General features: G+C 41.6%; 1 protein-coding gene across 1 annotated transcript in view; it reads right to left on the bottom strand.

The window, feature by feature from the left end:
* Nucleotides 1-281: 281 nt before the first annotated feature.
* tnfrsfa (tumor necrosis factor receptor superfamily, member a) overlaps nt 282-22,530 on the bottom strand; it is a 38,660-nt gene continuing 16,411 nt past the window's right edge. Inside the window, exons 2-10 of the mRNA XM_020457765.2 lie at nt 12,895-13,066; nt 11,679-11,810; nt 8,094-8,205; nt 7,689-7,822; nt 7,327-7,419; nt 7,152-7,210; nt 5,924-6,229; nt 5,455-5,491; nt 282-3,280 (exon numbers count right to left, since the gene is read on the bottom strand). Of these exons, the coding sequence (XP_020313354.2) occupies nt 2,979-3,280; nt 5,455-5,491; nt 5,924-6,229; nt 7,152-7,210; nt 7,327-7,419; nt 7,689-7,822; nt 8,094-8,205; nt 11,679-11,810; nt 12,895-13,066 (1,347 nt within the window). The 3' untranslated portion in view covers nt 282-2,978. The remainder of the gene's footprint in view (nt 3,281-5,454; nt 5,492-5,923; nt 6,230-7,151; nt 7,211-7,326; nt 7,420-7,688; nt 7,823-8,093; nt 8,206-11,678; nt 11,811-12,894; nt 13,067-22,530) is intronic.

The following is a 22,530-nucleotide window of genomic DNA, read 5'->3' as shown; positions in this document are numbered from 1 at the left end:
GGAACTGTGCACTTTGGATTTTTATAAGTACGATTTTCCCTGGACAGTTACTTTAATAATATGTCATTGTTTCACACATTGTTATAGAAATACATTAATACTGCATGCACTCAGTGGTTAATTAATTATCCAGGCCTCAATCCAGGCTGTATCACATCTGGACGTGATTGGGAGTCCCATAGGGCTGCGCACAATTAGCCCAGCGTAGTTTTTTACTTAACTGACTTGCCGAGTTACGTTTTTTTATTTTTTATACAAAAATACAAAAAGCAAATACAAGATATTTGTACAAACCATTTATTTAAAATTGACATTAAACATACAATGGCTTTGCTACATTCGTATCTGAAATCCAGACACAAGCAAACAATTGTCTAAGGGAGAAAATTACTTAAAGAGTTTTTTTTGTTCATAAAACATTTACATGGGCAGTATAAACATGTTTTTAAGCTATGCAACAAATAAACAGAAAAGTGTGAGGCTTGTAGTAAAATAGGAAGAAGTACAAAGAGAAAAAAACAACTACTCTCAAATCAATTGCCAGAGCACAAACATGATGTGAACACCAATTCATAACCCTAACTCCTAAGACTTCATAAAAAAAAAGCCAAAAGCAGTCTCAAAGGTAATATTGTAACAGAAGGGATGTGTTAAAAAAGGTTGTAGAAAAGCATTATGAAGAAAAAACAAGGTCCCTAGAAATTGATGCAGGCTGGTTTTTCATTGTCTGTCAATAGATGGCAGTGCCAGCACTGTAGCTTCATATCTCAACTATAAAATATAATGATTTCCTCTTTACACAAGTGTAACCACTAGACTACAGGGAAAAAGGGGCTACACCAAGTTTAATGTGTCTAACATCCTATGCTAGTACTTCACCACTTAAGGCCTCACTAAGTCTATTCTACACAATTTATTTCACACTTCTTTCAGTTCCTTCTCCTTTGAGGTTTTTATTTTTTGTTAATAACTGTATGTATGTACATATATATTTTGTGAAGCACATAAATACACTCTTACAAATGTTTGTACAAAAGACGCTACAGGAAATAAACGTGGATTAACTATCCTGAAAAGCTTTCATTAATCTTCTTGTCAGAGCCAAACAATGAGAAGCAATGTGATTTGCGTACCTGTATATACATGTTTGTTGACATGTATAAAGGGGTCCAACTTTGTATCAATACATTAGTAGCCTTTTCACACTACCGAGCCAAACCAAGCAGAGCTGTACTGGACAATGTGAAAAGTACAGTTTGGGGCGCCCCTATAGTGTGGATCAGGCATATTAGTTCAGGCCTGAAAAGTCTGCCCTCTACCACATAGAGAAAGGCTCACAATAGCCCACAAATAGATTAAAAACATTGTGTTAACAATCACTACAAGAGCCCTAACACAAAACGGACATTATCATGACCACCTTGGTTGAATAAGAAACTCTATGTGCAGAAATGGCATATGGAACTATGAACTTCTTTGACCGTATGTGCACTGAACATAGTCTTTGATCAGTGCTCCGGCATCAAGCAGGAAAGGGTTAACCCCAAATGCAGTTCAGCCACTCCTGTCTACTTGATCTCAGTCATGATGCCCTGTAGCTAAATGTAGTCTTGATAATGTAGTAACACATTACTGTGCTCTTTAGTTTTCCAGGGCTGCTTTGTTCGGAATGGCATAAATAATGACACATAATCACCATCCGTTTAAAATAAATATGTCAATGAATGTCAATAAATAAAAAAAGATGGAACCTTGAGGGCTCTGAGTGTTTGTAGGAACTGTTTAGAAACATTTGACTAACAAAAGAAATAGCTATGGAAATAACTTCCAACAAGTGTCCCACGGGACACACTGGTTGAATCAACATTGTTTCCACGTCATTTCAATGAAATCACTTGGAACCAAAGTGGAATAGACGTTGAATTGACGTCTGTGCCCAGTGGGGTGAGAATGCATTAACACTGAAAAACAAAACAACTAACAATGCAGTCTATAAAACATTCAGTTTAGTCACTTCTGCATTTATAAAAAACAACTTCCTTGCCCTTACCTGCACTTATTCACTTTAAATGAGCCTATGGCACATTTCAATTCATAAACAAATTCTGGAATTTGTAAACAGTAACAAGCCACCGTATGAGACATATTTACACACACATGTAAATATTCAAATGGACCATTTTTAACTGTCGTTAAAACTTCTAATACGGTTATGACTCATATCAATCTGCATTGTCAACCATGTTCCATATTTTACTGTCATTTTGTTTACAGCGTTGTGCTTATATGGTCTCTTTACCTGTAGTTTAAACTTCCTCCTAATATGGGCATTTGTTACCTGTTGCTCTAAACCCTTCATGTGCCAGAGGCCAGTGCATCAAGAAGACGCAGTATCAGTGCCAAAATCTAGCTAATGCCACTCCTACAAACCAGTGTATGTCCCTGTCCCAGGGGTCAGTATTGGCCTATAAGCCATGTCAGTTTCAGAGAGAAGGGGCAGGGTATAAAATCATTGAAATCAAAGGTGAGCTTCAGACCCACCCAATCACCTCAGCTTACATCTGACCACAATGGCCGCTAACTTGTGTTGAGGCCATCTCTTAAAATAACCTCAACATCCATCTCCAACTCCTCCATTTAGTTTTAGAAAGTGTTGGCCTATCAAGACCGAATACACCAGGCCATATTAGCCGATTACAGTTGATGTCTTCTTGCAAGACAACAACGTCCATCTCTAAACCCTGCATTAGAGAGTACTGGTCTATAGGCCCGAATACACCAAACCATTTTGTCTGATCTTCAAAAGACAACAATGTCCATCTCCAACTCCTCCATTTTATAAGAAAGCACTGGCCTGAAGGCCGAATACATCAGACCATTTAGGCCAATAAGAGTTGACGTTGTCTTTCAACAATGTTTTTAATTTAATCGCAATCCACACGCGTCTCCAAGGCAGTGCCCCCAGTGGGCTGGGGGTGTCAAGGCGTGTCTGCGTGTTTGTAGTAGCCCCTCTTGATGGCAGCTAAGGCGATGCTCTCAGCGGAGCGCCTCTGGTCCAGGCTGAGAAGGGCCTGGAGCAGTGCGTTGATGTCTGCTTTCAGACCCTCCTTCTGCATCCAGTTCTTCAACAGGTCGTACACCTTGTCGCCAGGAAGGGCTCTCTCTGCCATCTTGATGTGGTTGTCATTGACACCAATGTAGCGGAAGAACTTGTTGTGGATCCGCACATCCAGGCACTCGTCAAAGAGGTCGAAGCTCTTCTTCAGGGATGTCTCATCTCCTGGGGAGAGAAAGGAGAAGAAGTGTTACCTTGGTTACATCTTTGCTAATTCATTGTTGCTGATATCAAAAATAGGGGAGTTTTCCTGTTTTCCTGACCACCAAGAAAATATATGCTTTAGTTATAGACAATAAGTGAGGTCCAGACTTTTTTCCTGAACTGGTCACATGGTCAGGAAAAAAACTCCTGCCCTTTATTTTAGAAAGCATAACTCTTTATCATAATTTTTCCTTTCCTGATGATTTCACTTAAATGAATTACAATTCTCAAGCAGAAAACAATAATATATTAAACAATAGATAAACATGTACAGTCATGCAATGAACTAAAGTAGCTCTGCATCAACTATGATCTGTTCCTGAATCTGTGGCGGTGTGCTTTCCCCGTCACATTTTGTTCATTTTCTCGGCCTTACAATAGAGCTCCTTTTTAGCATCCAAATTGTAAATTGTTTCTAACCTCTTAATGCCGGGGAATTAACTCGTAAAGCAATTAACCACTGAATACAGAGCTAACAAGGTTAAACCGTGGAGCCAATAGTAAATAAGTGCTATACACACGCAATTTACTTCAGGCAGAGATAAAAACAAAGCCAAGCTATACTGACAATAGTTCAGTAGCAAAAACTATTCTTTAGGTAAATTCCGTATTCCTGTAGTCCCTATTCATTCAATTCAAATCCCTATTCATCATAGGATGAATGAGTGACAAAGGACATAAAATCCATATATAAAATCCATCAAATTCATTATTGTTTTGACTTGCTGAGGGCTGACGTGAACTCGACGTTATTCCATCTCTATGGAGTGTATTCAAGAAGTCGAAATACTCAAACCTTGCATATAAAATGTAACTTATAGACAATACATTTCTATCAGACTGTTCTGTAACAATTCACTCTTCTGAACAGACCGCAGTCAGGATATGATGAATGTGTTGTTTATGGTGTTTGTGGAACCCCTCCCTACAGTGGTGTAGTGGTGACTGGAGAAGTGGGTATACTCTAATTTTTCCAAGGCATCCTGTGTGAAAAAATCTATGAGAAACAGTCACATATACTCTGAATGACCTAAAACCATAAATCCCATATTGGTCTTTCACAGTCAGGCCAAGCCAAGCTGTACTGTGCAAGTAGGCTTAGATTAGGTGTACAGTTGAAACAAATAAATGAGGCTGTCAACGGAGTCAGAAATTCATAGTTTTCAGATCCTTCCCTATTTTATTAGGTTTTCACTCTCAAGGGTCACACTTCTTCAACAGAATTGTATGTTTTAAGTCCATAACAATGATTGAACCATACCAGGAGACCCCTTTTGAGGTCTGGAAAAAAATCTAAGAAATGTTGAGTTTTGAGTGTAGTTACCCTTTAATTCAAGTGTGCAGGCACCTAGCACTGTTGTTTGGTTAGCTGTGCTTCTGTTGCACATAAGATGGAGTAGGCTAAATAAATGTCCACTGGATTGATGCAAATAATCATGACATCATTCTGACAGGTAGGCATAGGCTACTTTGTAGCTAATTAACATTTAATAAAGAAGGTTTTTGGGAAAGCCTGTCCATCTATCAGAAGACAGTTAGGCCTATCATTAGCACTGCTACATGTTTCCTGTTCCTTAATCGTTTGACACCTGGAAGTTTTACTTCATAGGCATATCTTACCTTGCTTTAAAGTAGCGTATTGCAAAAATTCCACCATAGAAACATGGAGGCAATTATTTGTATAAAGACCTACTCATGCGTTCTCCTGTTCTATTGTTTTTTTAGTAAAAAAAAACTTTGTTTCATTGTCTAGCAGCCAAAGGCATTATGCTAGTCATATTATCAATACATGATACATTTCTAACGGATATTTCCATCTATTTCTATGAAACTGCTTGCATGTGCAGTGCGCATTTTAGAATGGTGTTTTCCAGCAATTGCAATTTGGAACAAATAAATAATAGTTCATCAACATTTTATGCTAAACATTCTGATCTGTTCCATCAGCCTTATTAATTTATACAGCGTATACTTCCACCACACTACTTAAATACGTATCAGTTGGGATTAAGAAGAGAGTATACGCAATACCCACTGAAAAATAAGTGGGTATAAGGCTGCGTATACCCTCTACTACACCACTGCCTCCGTACTAGAACCCGGACCACACTCCAGCTCTGTGCGGGGTCCCTTACCTTGCAGGGGCACCAATCTCTTCTGTAGAGGATCATCCTGAAACACGACAGGAGAAAAAACAAGAGTTAACCACAGCCCTTCTACAGACTACCGAGGACAAAATCCCTTTTGTGTTCAGAAATACTGTCAGTAAAATATTATTAGTGTTATGAAAGTCTGCCTTGGTGAAAATACTCAAACTTGCAATGTGCTACTGTTATTGCACTTCTCAGGATATGTGTCTGCTGCAGGAATGCACAACTCGTCTCCGTGCTCACATGATCTGCTGCTAGCAGGGTCTGTTTGGTTTTGTGTCCTAGGCCATACCTATCCCCAGGGTCCCTGTCCCCCAATCCCCCCTGATTTCATGCTCCCCCTGCTCCCCTCTCTTGCAAGGTACCTGCCCTCTTCTAACCTTCTCTGCCCCCATATTCTTCAACATCTCCCTCCCTCCACTGCCCCCCAACCACCTCTCCCTCCTTCTCTCACCCCGGCTGTGGGCTGCAGTCTCTGGGTGGAGGGGCTGTGTCGGGGAGAGCTGCTCGACGAGGCTGCCCCAGCGGTGGGCAAGGCCGACAAACTTGTCTGGGAGGAGCTGGTGGTGTTGGGCAGGCTGTCACCCAGGCCACGGTCCTCGTCCTCCCCCAGGCTCAGGGGAGGGGTGGCCTTGATCAGCCTACCCTGGGTCTCCTGCAGCAAGGGACGTGACTCGGGACGGACCTCCTCTGCTTCTTCCTCCTCCAGGCCAGCGTTCTGGCTGTTTTGTCTCTCCTCTGCTGTGGGTCCACTCTCATCCTAAAAGAGAGAGATTTACATAGAGAGAGAGAGAGAGAGCACATTCATATCATAGATGTAATCATAATTAGTTGATATGGTTCAGGCCGGTGTGACTAATCTTCTGCCAAGACCAGAAAAAGTGAGTGACGCATCACTATGACCTTCGACTGTGTCACTTAGCAGATCAAAGTACACTGAGACATTCTGAGAAGATGCATGAAAACAATTCCCCTCCGAAGATTCATATACAGCCAACAGACTGATATACACCAGGGATGGTCAACTGGTGGCCCAGCCCCCCTTTTATAGGCCCGCAGATACATTTTTAGGAACTCAGTCAGGATCTCAACTTACTGTTGAGAGTTATAATGGTAGAATACACAAGGTGCAATTTCAAAATGTGGTTGTGCATCATCAGTTTTTCTCTTGTTATGTCAGTAATTGGCAGTCACTCAATCAGCCCATGTCAGCTAAAAAGTTTAGTCTAGCCAGTTATCTAAACTTGTAGTAATCATGGTTGAATTAATGACCAGGGGCCCCCATTGATTTTGTTAGTCACTTAGATATGCAAACATTTCTCTCTGCCCCATGGGAAAATTTGTAGAATTGTATGAAATGAGTTGCGAAATCTTCTCTACGCCCCATTGCAAAATGTGTAGAATTGCAGCAAACTTGCTTTAAAACGGCAACATTTTTTCAACGCATGATATTAACTCTCTGCTGTCACGGGGGGGGCACTAAAATGTTGTGCTCACAAGGTAGCGGTGGGGGACACACAACAAAATGTAACATAGAGCCGGGTCTGACTACATGTATGTAGGTACGCAGACCCACGGGCCACTGTCCCCTCATGATGAATTCAGATTTTTTATCTACACTGATAGATAACATAACCCCAAAGACATACTGTAACTGAAGGAGTAGAGAGGGGAAAACTTACGATGGGAATCTTCACGATCTCATTGGAGTCACAGCGACTGTCTGAACCTGAAAGACAAACTAAAACACATGGAGAATTAGACAACAACCATATCAGACAACCAATCTGCAGTGTTGTGTCAATATGTATTTCAATACACAGCGAGTGGCGAGGGACATTTGTTTTTGTTACTCACCTGGCTGAAATGTACATGGCTTCTTGATCCAAAGCCACACACCAATCCCAATGGAGAGGAGGAAGAGCAGGAGCAGAATTACCAATGGCGTAGCTTTTGGGGAGGAGAAATGAGGAAACACAACCACTCAGAATCACATCTCAGACTTGATAGAAACGATGCTTATTTTTCACAATTAAACACCCCATAACCTATGACTTCAGTAAATTAGGAATTTGCGCTCCACTAACAAGCAAGTGTCATGTTATTTAAAATATCAGTGTATCAACTATATACAGTTCATTCTGTTTATTTAATCTGTCCTCAATAAAAAAAGATTCAGAGCCTATAAAACAGATAGCTAAAGACATATGTAGGCCTACCTATGGTCCTTGGTGAGCTGGGGGCGGGGGTGGGGAGGGTAGGGAGGTGGAGGGTAGGTGAGACGTCCAGTTTCCTACACAAAGTGTTGGAAATGGGGGTGCATTTCTTCACCTCCCCCTCCCCCACTTTACACCTAGGAAGACAAGAAAAAGGAATTAGTATTTTATTTTTGAAGGGGCTAGTGCAGTAGACACTTGGTTAAAAATTACATAATGCTAAACTCAGATCAATTTGTGCGGTCTTGCCAACTCCTTGACAACTCATGACAATGACAATAGAAGTTGGCTATAGAGTAAAAACTGATCTGAGACCAGGCTGCTGTTTAGTAGGTCTACAGGGGGGATTTCTGGACTAAATGTAGTAGTAATGTTAGTAGTGTTCTAAATGTTTAGGGTGGCACTCACTTGGCACATCTCTTGCAGACCTCACAGGCCTGCTCTGGCACACAGAAGGTGCCCGCACGACACTGGCACTGGGTGTCTGTGGTACTGGTACAAGGTACTGTCTTGCTCTGATCTGAAGAGGGAGAAAAAGAGAGAGAGTGAGAGCGAGCGTAATTAAGGGCACATTCGTACATTCACTCTTGCTATCTACTCCAATTTCAGAGCACTCGTCTTAGTACCAGAGCGCAGAATAACTGATGAATTTACAAACGCTCAACACCTGATGAATATGGCCGGTGTCAGTAAACATCAGCAAAACAGCTTAATTAAATTTTTGCCAACAGCACAGTTACAGTCACCAACGCTCTGGATAACATGAAAACAGCTTAATCAGAACGCTCTGATCAACCCTACTCCTCGGCCAGAGTGTCCAGTGTGTGCTCGAAACACTCCAAGAGCGAAGCGCTCTGAATTTACGAACGGACAATTTGACAGTTCTCTAAATTTACACTCTCTGGTACTCCAAAGTGAATTTACGAACACACCCTAAGTGTTAATGCCCGAGAAGCTGGTGTTTGGAGGATATATTGGCATGGGTGTTGTTAGGGCAAACACCGGCTTCGAGGGCATTATCACTTTTATACAACAGGTTTATACAACATATTCAAATAATGATTGACATATTTTCATTAAAGTTATTTTGATGAATTTATTCATACTATTTCATAATTCCACAAGATATAGTCCCTACACATATCTGGGTTGCTGGAGACGCAACCCAGTCGTTCAGTCTTTTTGTTCTCTATCTATAGACGCCACCCAGTCGTTCGTTCTAAATGTTCCATTGCCAAACTGGCTGGCAACGTTCTTATCCCTTGCCTGCTAGCTAGCCAACTACAGCTAACTTACAGTCATGTCAAAAAGTGCAGCCAGAATAACAGCAAAGTAGCTGTATTTGCATTTGTTTAAGTGACATTTATTTGGATACTTCCATAACAATAAGCTGATGAGGCGTGATTTCGCCTGGCATAGAAAATGTGCTAACTCGTCAGAACACCATCGTTCAGAGGAGCTAGCCAACAACACAGCTACAGTAACAATCACTTCAAACTGAAGCTGGAAAGACTGCAAATTAGCTGTGTTTTGTTGTAGTTTTGTATATATCCATAAAAACGCTGCCTGTCTGTCTGTCTCGTCCCGACACGTTCATTTGTATGGGACAGCAGGAGATTGAATTTGAATATTAAAAATATTTAGCAAATGTCTACTGATGAAAACTAAATGTTAGTCTAAAAGCAATGTGAGATAATGTCTAGATGCTTTATATAGTGGAGATCAAAATTATAAATGGCTTGGCTGGGCTGATGAGACAATGGATTGCGCAGTCAGATGGAACAGAGTAAATAAGCATTTTAAGGTCATAGATTTAGCCATTGGCAATTTGTGGAATAGACACTGGCTGGAATGTGGTTTTAACCAATCAGCATTCAGGATTAGACCCACCCGATTAGACCCACCCACAAGTACTATTATAAACTGTGTGGTTCAAGCCCTGAATGCTGATTGGCTGACAGCCGTGGTATATCAAACCTTATACCACGGGTATGACAAAACATTTATTTTTACTGCTCTAATTACATTGGTAACCAGTTTATAATAGCAATAAGGCACGTCAGGAGTTTATGGTATATGGCCAATATACCACGGCTGAGTGCTGTATCCAGGCACTCCACGTTGCGTCGGGCTTAAGAACAGCCCACCATACACTACATGACCAAAGGTATGTGGACACTTGGTCGTCAAACATCTCATTCCAAAATCATGGGTATTAATATGGAGTTGGTCCTCCTTTGCTGCTACAACAGCCTCCACTCTTCTGGGAAGGCTTTCCACTAGATGTTGGAACATTGCTCGCAGTCAAAGTTCCAAATCATCCCAAAGGTGTTCGATGGGGTTGCTGTCAGGGCTCCGTGCAGGCCAGTCTGGTTCTTCTACACCGATCTCGTAATACCATTTCTGTATGGACCTCGCTTTGTGCACGGGGGCATTGTCACGCTGAAATAGGAAAGGGCCTTCCCCAAACTGTTTCCACAAAGTTGGAAGCACAGAATTGTATAGAATGTCACTGTATACTGTAGTGCTAAGATTTCCCTTCACTGGAACTAGCCCGAACCACGAAAAACAGCTCCAAACCATTATTACTCTTCCACCAAACTTAACAGTTGGCACTATGAATTTGGGCAGGGAGCATTCACCTGGCATCCGCCAAACCCAGATTTGTCCGTCAGACTGCCAGACGGTGAAGCGTGATTCATCACTCCAGAGAACGCGTTTCCAATGGCGGCAAGCTTTACACCACTCCAGCCGACAATTGGCATTGCGCATGTTGATCTTAGGCTTGTGTGCGGCTGCTCGGCCATGGAAATCCATTTCATGAAGCTCCCGACAAACATTTCTTGCGATCACGTTGCTTCCAGAGGCAGTTTGGAACTCGGTAGTGAGTGTTGCAACCGAGGACAGATGATTTTTACGCGCTACGCGCTTCAGCACTCGGTGTTCCTGTTCTGTGAGCTTGTGTGGCCTACCACTTTGCGGCTGAGCTGTTGTTGCTCCTAGACGTTTCCACTTCACAATAACAGCTCTGACAGTTGACTGGGGTAGCTCTAGCAGGGCAGAAATTTGACAAACTGACTTGTTGGAAAGGTGGCATCCTATGACGGTGCCACATTGAAAGTCACTGAGCTCTTCGGTAAGGCCATTCTACTGCCAGTATTTGTCTATGGAGATTGCATGGCTGTGTGCTCGATTTTATACACCTGTTATCAATGGTGTGGCTGAAATAGCTGAATCCACTAATTTGAAGCGGTGTCCACATATATTTGTATGTATATACTGTATATATATTGTATCATACATTCAATAGTTTAGGTAAAAGTTTATTTTCAGTTCTGTTTCAGATGGTATATATTACTAAGTTATTATTACTAATCTTTCCAATGTTTACTGTGAGATATGTATGCACTGAAGCACTCACATAATAAAGCTCTTTCACAACACAAAACATGTCCCTCCCCTGTAACAGTTATCTCCTTTCAGGCCTTTCACATGGCACAAAGACACACCGAACTGCTTTGCAAGGTAATGTACGAACACACACACACACAACTTTCCTGAGACAGGTAACACACACTCTGCATTCAGTTTGTGTGAAAAAAACTAAGACAGGCACACCCTTGTATGCCATGTAATACCACTGTATCAAATTATCATGGAGCTTTGAGGACAGGGAGAAAGCCACCATGTATTCTTCTGTACTCTCTGGAACAAAAGTATATCAAGCTAAACTGTGAATGCCCAAAGCTCCATGAGTAGACTCCCGGAATTGGTGTCTACCTTGGTTAATAGTTTATGAATTGGCAACAGATACAAGAGAGAGAGAGACATTGTGGTTAGCTAATAGCTAACTTCATGTGAAATGGAGAGTCTCTTCTTCTAACGACACAAACTTGTAAGACAGTTCTTTAAGGACAGCTAAAAGAGGCCAGGTAACAGGTAACTGTTTGTTCTTTTACAGGACTACAAATAAACAGCAGAGGACTTCATTACCCTTGCGGCAGTGCGTGCAGGGCAGGCAGTGGTTCATCCCGTTGGAGTGTTCTGTGTAGGTGTGGCCGTGATCACAGGGCAAGCATCTCCCCTGCTCCATGTCCCGGTCACACGCCCTGCCCACGAACGTACCTGTCCATCAACCAATAACATTTTTACAAACAGAAATAGTCTGTTATAGGCTGTTTATTTGTTTGATTAATACTTAACAATAACCTTATTGAGGTCAAAATACATATTTAGCCTGAAGCATTTCTTCGAGTAAGACAAAGGGGTGGTGTGCTTGTTGTGATGGTGGTAGTCTGTATGCATGTGTGTGTGCTTTTCCTATGTCTAATACTGGAACAGAGACACATAGCCATGGCATATGCAAACTATATACTACTGCAGTGGTTTTGCATCTACTTTCTTGGTTGTGATGTAACATTAGCATTTTTCCCGGCCCGTTCACGCATGACATGCTTTAGGCACCTGATTATCATGTGTTTAGAGAAAAGACTGATACTATCACACCCAAAAGAGAGAGAGAGCGATAGAGGGAAGGAGAGAACGTGAGAAATGTACAGAGGAAAAGCTTGAAAAGTTCACTGCCATTCCTGACTAACTAGCTAGAGATAGAGGCAGTTCAATCTGTCTCTCTGCCTTTTCCTATCTGACTGACCTAAAAAGGTCCAAACGGGTCATCTAATTGGAAATAGCAATAGCTTGTTAGCAGTAGCTTGATAGCAATGGTGCTAGTGTTGCTGTAATATCCTTGGCTCATTCCACAGTGCTGGCATCAGTAGCGCAGTGGTTAGGTTTTAATGGGACTATTTCAGCTAGTAACACAACTTTTTGAAGAAACCCTACTCCCTCCCTTAATGTTTACTACTGGGTGTTGTTACAGAGCCTGGGTTGGGTTCCCTGCCGCTAGCTTGGGCATAGGTTCCGCTCTGCTCTGCTATTCTCACATAGTTGGCATTACTCTGACTGAAATAATGTTATAGTCAGAGTAATGAGTTCCCTCCTCTCTGGAAGGCCTGTTGATAATGTATTAGAAGGACTGGTTCAAGCTTTGGTACTATGTTTTATTTATAAAGTGTGATTGTAGTTCTGGTTCCGTGCTCAGGTTCTAGTAGCTCTGATTCTGCTGGCCTGTACTGATAGCCTGGCAGTGTATATAACCAAAGTTATCGCTTGGGTTCTAGATCAGGTTTTGGGCCTGGGTTCTCCTTACCGGCCTGGCAGTTGAGGCAGCAGAGGTCCTGATGGCGGTACTGCTGGTTCTCCACACAGGTTTTGTGTCGCTGCGTTCGGTTCCTGTCATCGCCGGACCACTGGGCCGCCAACACGCCCCTGAGCTCCGCCCCACAGCAGGCCAGCCCTGAGCACAGCAAGAACACCACCACCTAGAGGAGGCAGGGTAGGAGAAAGTTTCATTTACTTTCATTTAACCAGGCAAGTCAATTAACAACACATTCTTACTTACAATGACCACCTGGAAAGGGCAGTGCAGCAAGAGAGAGAGTGAGAGAACGACTGGGAAAGAGAAGGGATTGCTCGCATTCATATCATACAGGAGGGAGAGGTTCACATTACCAGTCTATATAAACACTCACTCGCCCACCCGCTTGGGAGCGGGGAGAGAAAAGAGTTTATATTCTCATAAGAAACTGTGTGTGAGCAATCTGGGGCCTAATTTGAACCACCCGATCTGAACATCTGCAGAGGACAGCCAATTAGGAGAGCAGGCTGGAGTTAGAAAACAACATAACATGTGTATGTATGCAGAGTTTACACCATATACTGATTTTAAATGTTGAATTAATGCCATTCAATACAGTTTTTGAAGTAGGATTCTAGGCATGTTGAATGACCAGGTCACGTTTCATCACTGTTCTGGGGTTCAAAGAAGATCCCCAGGATAAAAACATAAAAGTTTAAACCAGATTTTTTTTAAATGTGGTGGAGTGCAATACGATTCTATTCAAAAATAGATAAACCAGCAAAAATAAACCAGCAAAAATATAAATATATATAGTGTGCATAGATTTTTTTTTAAATTACACATACACAGACAGACACTTCAAACAGATAGTTCAAAGTGTATCCAAACAATTTCAATCTATTCAAAATGTCATTTTGGTTAAATCCATTGTCTTGGACAACCATAATCCTCTCTAGTGAGGAGACAATGGGGATTGATAGGGTATCCTATAGCTAAAGCTAGCATGTTGCTGCCCATATCAGATGTGATCCCAGTAATCCATTCCTGTGCTGGATAATAACAGGGCTTGTATGGATTGGGGGGACAGAGTAGAATACAGCGGAGCACTTTAGTGTGGCCCAAAGGCACCCGTGTTTGTTCACACGCCTTTTCACCTTGTCACTGTGAGAAGGTCCTATTCACTGGCAAACAACACACTTTAGTACCTCTACATCAAATGACCCACATTCTTAAAACCCCAGCGCTTTGACTGGGCCGACATGCGACACCACCACGAAGCCCCTTGGAAGCAATGTGACACCTCCTCGTGTAAATGAGCGGCCTAGTTTTGGTAGGTTTTGTCTCTCTCTCATAGACCCCACTGTGCCCCACCACCCTCCTACCCCCATAACTGGCACACAGCGCTCAGTTCAATCTAACCCACAATACTTACACAATAGCTCTTTTACTTTTCCCATGGTCAAATAACATAACGTATTGAAATCACAGATTTCTGGTACTATAATTTTTGGGGAGTAGTTTGTAAACAAAGACAGTGGATGAACATAGTGTCTACTTAAATGGTGGGTTACATGGAATTCCTGGGAAACTAGTGGAGTTGACACCTAATAGACTGGAGTTGACTTGTGTAAGACTACAGTAGAGTTGACTCCTTACAGACTTGACTCCTGAGTCTAAGCTCCTGTCTTTCCTCACTTGGATCAGTGGAAGGCGGCCGGCCATGCCTTGTTGTTCACAGAGAGTTTCCTGGCCGGTGCAGCGCTGCTGTGCACCCGCCGAGCCTTTTGCTGGCTCTCTCCTTCTCCCCCCTCCCACCCCCTCTCCCCGCTCTCTCTGCTCACGTCAGACTTTCCACAGACACGGGGAGGCGGAGCGGAGGGGCCGACGACCAGCAGAGCACTCACAATCACACCATTTAGCTTTATCCAAACATAGTGAGAGAGAAGAGGCAAAGAGAGGGGGGAGTGAGAGAAAGAGAGGGCAGAAAGAGAGAATGACAGAGAAGGGGGAGAGAGGAAAAGATAGAGGGGTTAATAGCTTATGAGATTGTACAGAGCTAGTTAAAAAGTTGAATGTGTGACTGTGGGAGGGGAGAGGGTGAAAGCAAAGGACTGAGGCCGTGTGAAAAATAAGGAGAAGGGGAAAACGACAGCATGCATGTGTGCATTTTGCATTTGTGAAAGAGGGAAAGATAGAAAAAGGAGAAACGCACAACCAGGGAAGAGTGAGGAGAGATTGAGCCGTGCATTAGAAGCACACTATAGACAAGAGAAGTAGTGAAACCATGACGAATCCCACAAACAGTAATCAGGCTTGCTTAGAAGCGTAACCATGGTTATGTTCACAATCAAAAGCCTGAAGGGTATACTACAAAGCCGGATCAATGAGTTATAACTTGATTTTATAACTAAATAACTTGATTTTTTGGTTAAGTAAGAAAGCTAAACTTTTTGGTTGTCGAGTCATTTAGACCACGCCCATTTCAAGCTTATCCCCCCCCAGGGTAGACTAGTGGTTAGAGCATTGGACTAGTAACCGAAAGGTTGCAAGTTCAAATCCCCGAGCTGACAAGGTACAAATCTGTCGTTCTTCCCCTGAACAGGCAGATAACCCACTGTTCCTTGGCCGTCATTGAAAATAAGAATTTGTTCTTAACTGACTTGCCTAGTAAAATAAGGTACAATTAAAAAATATATATATTATTTCAGAATTTTTAGGCCAGTTAAGATAGCTAACTCCCTGATCCTACTTCAGTTGCATATACCCCTCAGGTGGCTACTGGAAAATATACACGCACGTGCACACACACACGCACACACAAACACGAAGGGCTGCTGAGCAGTGACATAACATCCTGTCTGAGTGCATTCCTGGGCCTGTGGATCACTAGATTCCTCCATGCAGCAGCCATCCCAACCTCACAGACAAACCTGTTCTTGTCTCAGCAGTTTACAGGCGCCTCAAAGAGGAAAAAGGTCACTTTATGGGGAGGAGGAATATCTAACAATGGAATTTTCCCATTGAGCCATGGCCATTAGAAAGAGAGTTTTTTGTGTGACTGAGGTTTGCTGCCCAAGTGTTGAATTGGGGAAAAACTCTGTCTATTCTGCTAAATGACTTCCATATTGTACAGTAGGCTCTTGGTATGAAACAGAGTAGTAGACATACATATTATTCAGTACTGAGTTCTAGATGCAGACAATTTAAATTATGCCTCAAAACCTGATTGACCAACATTACAGCTACCTGTACACTTGACTACAGGCCTTACCACTTTTCACACACCTTTTGTGTAACTGCCTGCACTTTCATGTCACACTGGTTATTTCCTTGTAGTTACTAGGGTTGGGCATTAACCAGATTTTCATATTATCATACCGCCCTTCTCTCATTCTGGGATTTACAGTATTACCGGCTTAGTACACAAGGGGTGCCCAAAGAAATCCCACAAAAAAGCCCATTGGGCATCTATTAAATAAAGGTAAAAATAAATATGACCAAAATGCTAATTCTGTGCTTCAGTTGCACTTTTCCACTCAGAGGAGAATTAACAAACGAGGCATTCTATCAGCAGACAGCGCTACTTTTCTCTAGTACCTTTCGGTGTAGCCTACTTTTCTCAGGTAAAATGCAAGATTAACTTTAAGCAAAACATTTGGAAATGTAGCTGGCTTTCTATGATGAATATTAGACATATAATGGCCGTGCATCGTTTTTTAAGACAAAATATAGAATTGCACTTCTGTTGTCATCTGATGAAAATGAAGCTATTTTCTGCCAAATGTGCACTAATATGTTTTCTGTGAAGGAAAACTATAGTTGCATGACCCTAATCACTCTATTGAAGCAAAAAACACTGTTGACTTTCAATATAAAACATGACCCCTGTCAATACACAGCTGGACTCCACTGCTCCTGCTTTCTCCGTTCCGTTATTTACAAACACGTGACTGGCTCAACTGTTCTAGGGAACGATGGTAAGCTTCATAATGTACAATAATGTGACAGGTTAATTGAAGATCGCAATCAGCTTGATCTCCTAATGTATTGCACAAGTTGACTGCAGGTATTTACTTAAAAAGTAGCTACAAATATGAAAATGTATTGAAAAATTTCTAAGAAATCATTTAAAAATTGTATTGACCTGATTATGTAAAAACTGGGCAGTTTGGTTAACTATACTTGTGGGGACCAAACAATTCATTCCCAGATTAATTTCCCTAACCCCTAACCCTAAAACCCTAACTCTAACCCTATACCCTAAGCCTAAAATAGCCTTTTTCTTTGTGGGGACCGCTGAAATGTCCCCACTTGTCCGAATTTTCCTTGTTTTATTATCCTTGAGAGCACTTCTGGTCCCCACAAGGATAGTAAAACCAAACACGCGCATGCGCACACGCGCACACACACACACACACTGAGACAAACACACACACACTCTTAGACCAGCCACAATGTGGTAGAGTTTCATAGGGAAGAGGACCGGAGTGGCCACCTTAACCTCAGTGCTGAAAAAGATCCCTCCAAGTCCTAAAGCCACAGTCCCTGGTCTCTGGCAGCCCACCAATACTAAATACTCAAGTGTAGTACAGTACAGCAGACATCCTGGCCTGCACATGGCAGAGAGAGTGAGGCAAAGAGAGAAACAGAGAAAGATAGAGAGAGAGAAAAAAGAGAGTGAGAAAAAGAGACAGAGAGCGAAAGAAAGAGAGAGCGAGAGAGAATGAATGGACTGCAGCCTTTGTGAGCCTCACTGTCTCCCAGTCCGGCGGCAGTTACTCTCATCTAATTCCTGTCATTGCCAGGGGTACTTCCAAATTGCCCTGGAACACTCGACATATGCCACTGTGTACACTGAAGTTGTATTTATTACTGAATGACAGGACCCCCTTTCAGGCGAGCAGGTTATCAATGTGGCATTTAGAGGGTTTTATTCCCCTCCTGTGGGTCCTACAGTGAGCCTCATTATCTCAGGAGAGTGGGACACACACACACACACACAGCAGCGGGGTCAAGTCAGAATGTACTTTATTTGATATAAAACAGATGATTTCAATCAGAGCCATATCTGATAAGGAACAGCAGGCTGTACCTCATTACACCCCTGGGGAGTGGGACCCTGACCCTCGTCTGTATCCCGATCATGCCTTTCCCATTAGTCACTCATCCATTATCTGGGAGGGAAATACGTGTTAGTGGGGATACTGTACACCCATCCGTTCAGATTAACTGGACAGGCGGATGAAGGAAACAGGCCCTGATATGGAGGTTCAGATTAGTGAAGGAAAGTACTGCTAAGAAGAAGGTAGGCTGAGATAGAAACACAGTGAGTGCAGAGTAGAGGTCGACCAATTATGATTTTTTCAACGCCGATACCGATACCGATTATTGGAGGATAAAAAAAGCCGATACCGATTAATCTGACAATTTAAAAAAATGTGTATATACTGTATATATACACACATTTTTGTAATAATGACAATTGCAACAATACTGAATGAACAATGAACACTTATTTTAACTTAATATAATACATATGGGCTTTTGGATGGGTGTTCTTAAGGTGATTCCACAGGTTGGTGGTATTTTTTGATTTAGCCGTTGCTGACCCCATGCTTACATCTTTATCACAAATAAGACACCTTGCTTTCCCTGGTGCCAATTCCATGTAATAGTCCCACACTGGTGCTCTGCTTTTCTCTGCCATCTGTAAAACACACACAGCTCTGAAGTGACAATGATACTGAAGAGTCTGTTTAGGAGACAAATACTCTCAACTGTTTGAGTTTAAGTTACCTGTGATGAATGTTGAAAACAAAAACTGTCATTTCTATATGCAGGAAATCCTATTTTAATAATGGACATGGTAAGAGTTGACTACCAAAGTGCGAGTCATAATTCCCATGACACCTTCTAGCAAAATCTGAAAAGCGGTTCCTACATTCATTTATTCCATAGGATATTTTTTAGATTAACTTAAAATAAGGTCTGTGTTTCGTGTAGGCTTACACCACCTTGCCAATTTTACAACTGTGTAGATATCCATAGGACAAGGTAACTCTGATCAATATTGGCTAAATATAAGCGAAGACCATTTTTTTAATAGAGTGGATTCATGAAAATATTTTGACAAACGTTACTTTATCCTAGTGAGATTTACACGGGTATCAAAATGCAGAGGCGGTTTAAGCCTGCACGAAACACAGACCTTATTTGAAGTAGATCAAGACATTCTCTATGGAAGACATGAACGGTAAAATAACGAAGGAACCCCTTTCAAGGTCAGCCGCAAGTTATTACAGGAATTATAATGCGTCGACTATTTCTCTCTAAACCATATACCTTTGACTATTACGAGCCTGCTGCTGCCTACCACCCCTCAGTCAGACTGCTCTATCAAATATCAAATCATAGACTTAACTATAATAAACACACAGAAATACGAGCCTTAGGTCAAATCCGGAAACTATCACCTCGAAAACAAAACATTTATTCCGTTCCGTATTTTATCTAACGGATGGCATCCATGAGTCTAAATATTCCTGTTACATTGCACAACCTTCAATGGTATGTAATAATTACTTAAAAATCTGGCAAATTAGTTCTCAAAGAGCCAGCCTGCCCAAACTGTTGCATATACCCTGACTCTGCGTGCGCTGACCACAAGAGAAGTGACACAATTTCACCCGGTTAATATTGCCTGCTATCCTGGATTTCTTTTAGCTAAATATGCAGGTTTAAAAATATATACTTGTGTATTGATTTTAAGAAAGGCATTGATGTTTATGGTTAAGTACACATTGGAGCAACGACAGTTGTTGATTGATTGTTTTTTATAAGATAAGTTTAATGCTAGCTAGCAACTTACCTTGGCTTACTGCATTCGCGTAACATGCAGGCTCCTCGTGAGGCAATTGGTTAGAGCGTTGGACAAGTTAACTGTAAGGTTGCAGGATTGGGTCCCCCGAGCTGACAAGGTAAAAATCTGTCGTTCTGCCTCGTTCCTAGGCCGTCATTGAAAATAAGAAGTGTTCTCAACTGACTTGCCTAGTTAAATAAAGCTTAAATAAAGGTGTACATTTGTTTTTTAAATCGGCAAAATCGGCGCACAAAAATACAGATTTCCGATTGTTATGAAAACTTGAAATCGGCCCTAATTAATCGGCCATTCCGATTGATCGGTCGACCTCTAGTGCAGAGATGCTTAAGGGGTTAGTTCACGCCAAAATCATAGTTTGACAGATGTTTTGAAATTGAAAAAGATGTTAAGTAGTTTCTTGTGGGTCAATTACTTATACTAACTATATTAGGTCAGTTTTACAACTTCCTGAAGACCTACAGTGCCTTTAGAAAGTATTCACACCCCTTGACTTCTTCCACATTTTGTTGTGTTACAAGGTGGGATTAAAATGGGTTTAAATCTAATTTTTGTCAACGATCTGCACAAAATACTATGTAATGTCAAAGTTGAGGAAGAATTCTAACATTTGTAAAAATAAACATTAAAAAAACACTAATATATATTGATTACATAGTATTCAACCCCCTGAGTCAATACATGTTAGAATCACCGTTTGGCAGCAATTACAGCTGTGAGTCTTTCTGGGTAAGTCTCTAAGAGCTTTGCATACCTGAATTGTAAAATATTTGCACATTATTCTTTTGAAAATTCTTCAAACTCTGTTTAGTTGGTTGTTGATCATTTGGACACAGCTATCAAGTCTTGCCATAGATTTTCATGCTGATGATGTCAAAACTGTAAGTAGGGCACTCAAGAACATTCAATGTTGTCTTGGTAAGCAAATCCAGTGTATATTTGGCCTTGTGTTTTCCTCTAGGATTTTGTCTGTGTTAGTCCTATTCCATTTCTTTTTATCCTGAAAAACTTCCTAGTCCTTGCTGATGACAAGCATACGCATAACGTGATGCATCCACCACCATGCTTGAAAATATGAAGAGTGGTTCTCAGTGATTTGTTGTGTTGGATTTGCCCCAAACATAACAATTTGTATTCAGGACATAAAGTTAATTTCTTCGCTACATTTTTAGCACTTTTACTTCAGTGCATTATTGCAAACAGGATCCATGTTGTGGGATATCTTTATTCTGTACAGGCTTCCTTCTTTTCACTCTGTCATTTAGGTTAGTATTGTGGAGTAACTACAATGCTGTTGATCCATCCTCAGTTCTCCTATCACAGCCATTAAACTCTGTAACTGTTTTAATGTCACCACTGGCCTCATGGTGAAATCCCTGAGCAGTTTCCTTCTTCTCCGGCAACTGAGTTAGGAACAACGCCTGTTTCTTTGTAGCGACTGGGTGGACACACCCTCCAAAGTGTAATTAATAACTTCACCATGCTCTGCTTTATTATTTATTTTTACCCATCTACCAATAAGTGCCCTTCTTTGCGAGATATTGGAAAATCTCCCTGGTCTTTGTGGTTGAATCTGTGTCTGACATTCACTGCTCGACTGAGGACCTTACAGATAATTGTATGTGTGAGGTAGTCATTCAAAAACCATGTTAAACACTATTATTGCACACAGAGTGAGTCCATTCAACTTATTAGGTTACTTATTAAGCAAATATTTACTCCTGAACTTACACATGTAAAGTGTTAGTCCCATGTTTCATGAGCTGAAATAAAAGATCCCAGAAATTGTCTATATGCACCAAAAGCTTATTTCTCTCAAATGTTGTGAACAAATTTGTTTACATCCCTGTTAGTGAGCATTTATACTTTCCCAAGATAATCCATCCACCTGACAGGTGTGGCATATCAAGAAGCTGATTGAACAACATGATCATTACACAAGTGCACCTTGTGCTGGGGGCAATAAAAAGGACACTATAAAATGTGTAGTTTTGTCACACAACACAATGCCACAGATGTCTCAAGTTGAGGGAGCGTGCAATTGGCATGCCGACTGCATGAATGTCCACCAGAGCGGTTACCAGAGAATTTTATGTTAATTTCTCTATTATAGGCCGCCTCCAACGTTGTTTTAGAGAATTTGGCAGTATGTCCAATCGGCCTTACAACTGCAGACCATGTGTAACCATGCCAGCACAGGAACACAAGCATTTCGCTACACCAGAAACAACATCTGCTAAATATGTGTATGCGACCAATAGAATTAGATTTGATTAGAAGATTCTAGGAGGTGAAAATGTCCCAGTTCTTCAAATGGCCTGCAAACTCACCAGACATGTCACCCATTGAGCATGTTTGGGATGCTCTGGATCTACGTGTTCCAGTTCCCGCCACTATCCAGCAACTTCACACAGCCATTGAAGAGGAGTGGGACATTACAAAGGCCACAATCAACAGCCTGATCAACTCTATGTAATGGAGTTGCGCTGCATGAGACAAATGGTGGTCACACCAGATACTGACTGGTTTTCTGATCCACGCCCCTACTTCTTTTTTATGTATCTGTGACCAACAGATTCATATCTTTAATCCCAGTCAGGTGAAATCCACAGATTAGGGCTTAATTTATTTATTTCAATTGACTGACTCAGTCAAATCTTTAAAATTGTTGCATGTTGCTTTTATGTTTGTGACAGGGTAGCCTAGTGGTTAGAGCGTTGGACTAGTAACCAGAAGGTTGCAAGTTCAAACCCCTGAGCTGACAAGGT

This window comes from Oncorhynchus kisutch, linkage group LG23, assembly GCF_002021735.2.
Source record: "Oncorhynchus kisutch isolate 150728-3 linkage group LG23, Okis_V2, whole genome shotgun sequence".
NCBI lineage: Eukaryota > Metazoa > Chordata > Actinopteri > Salmoniformes > Salmonidae > Oncorhynchus > Oncorhynchus kisutch.
Note: the sequence above shows the minus strand (reverse complement) of the source record. Positions and strands in the feature narration are given on the sequence as shown.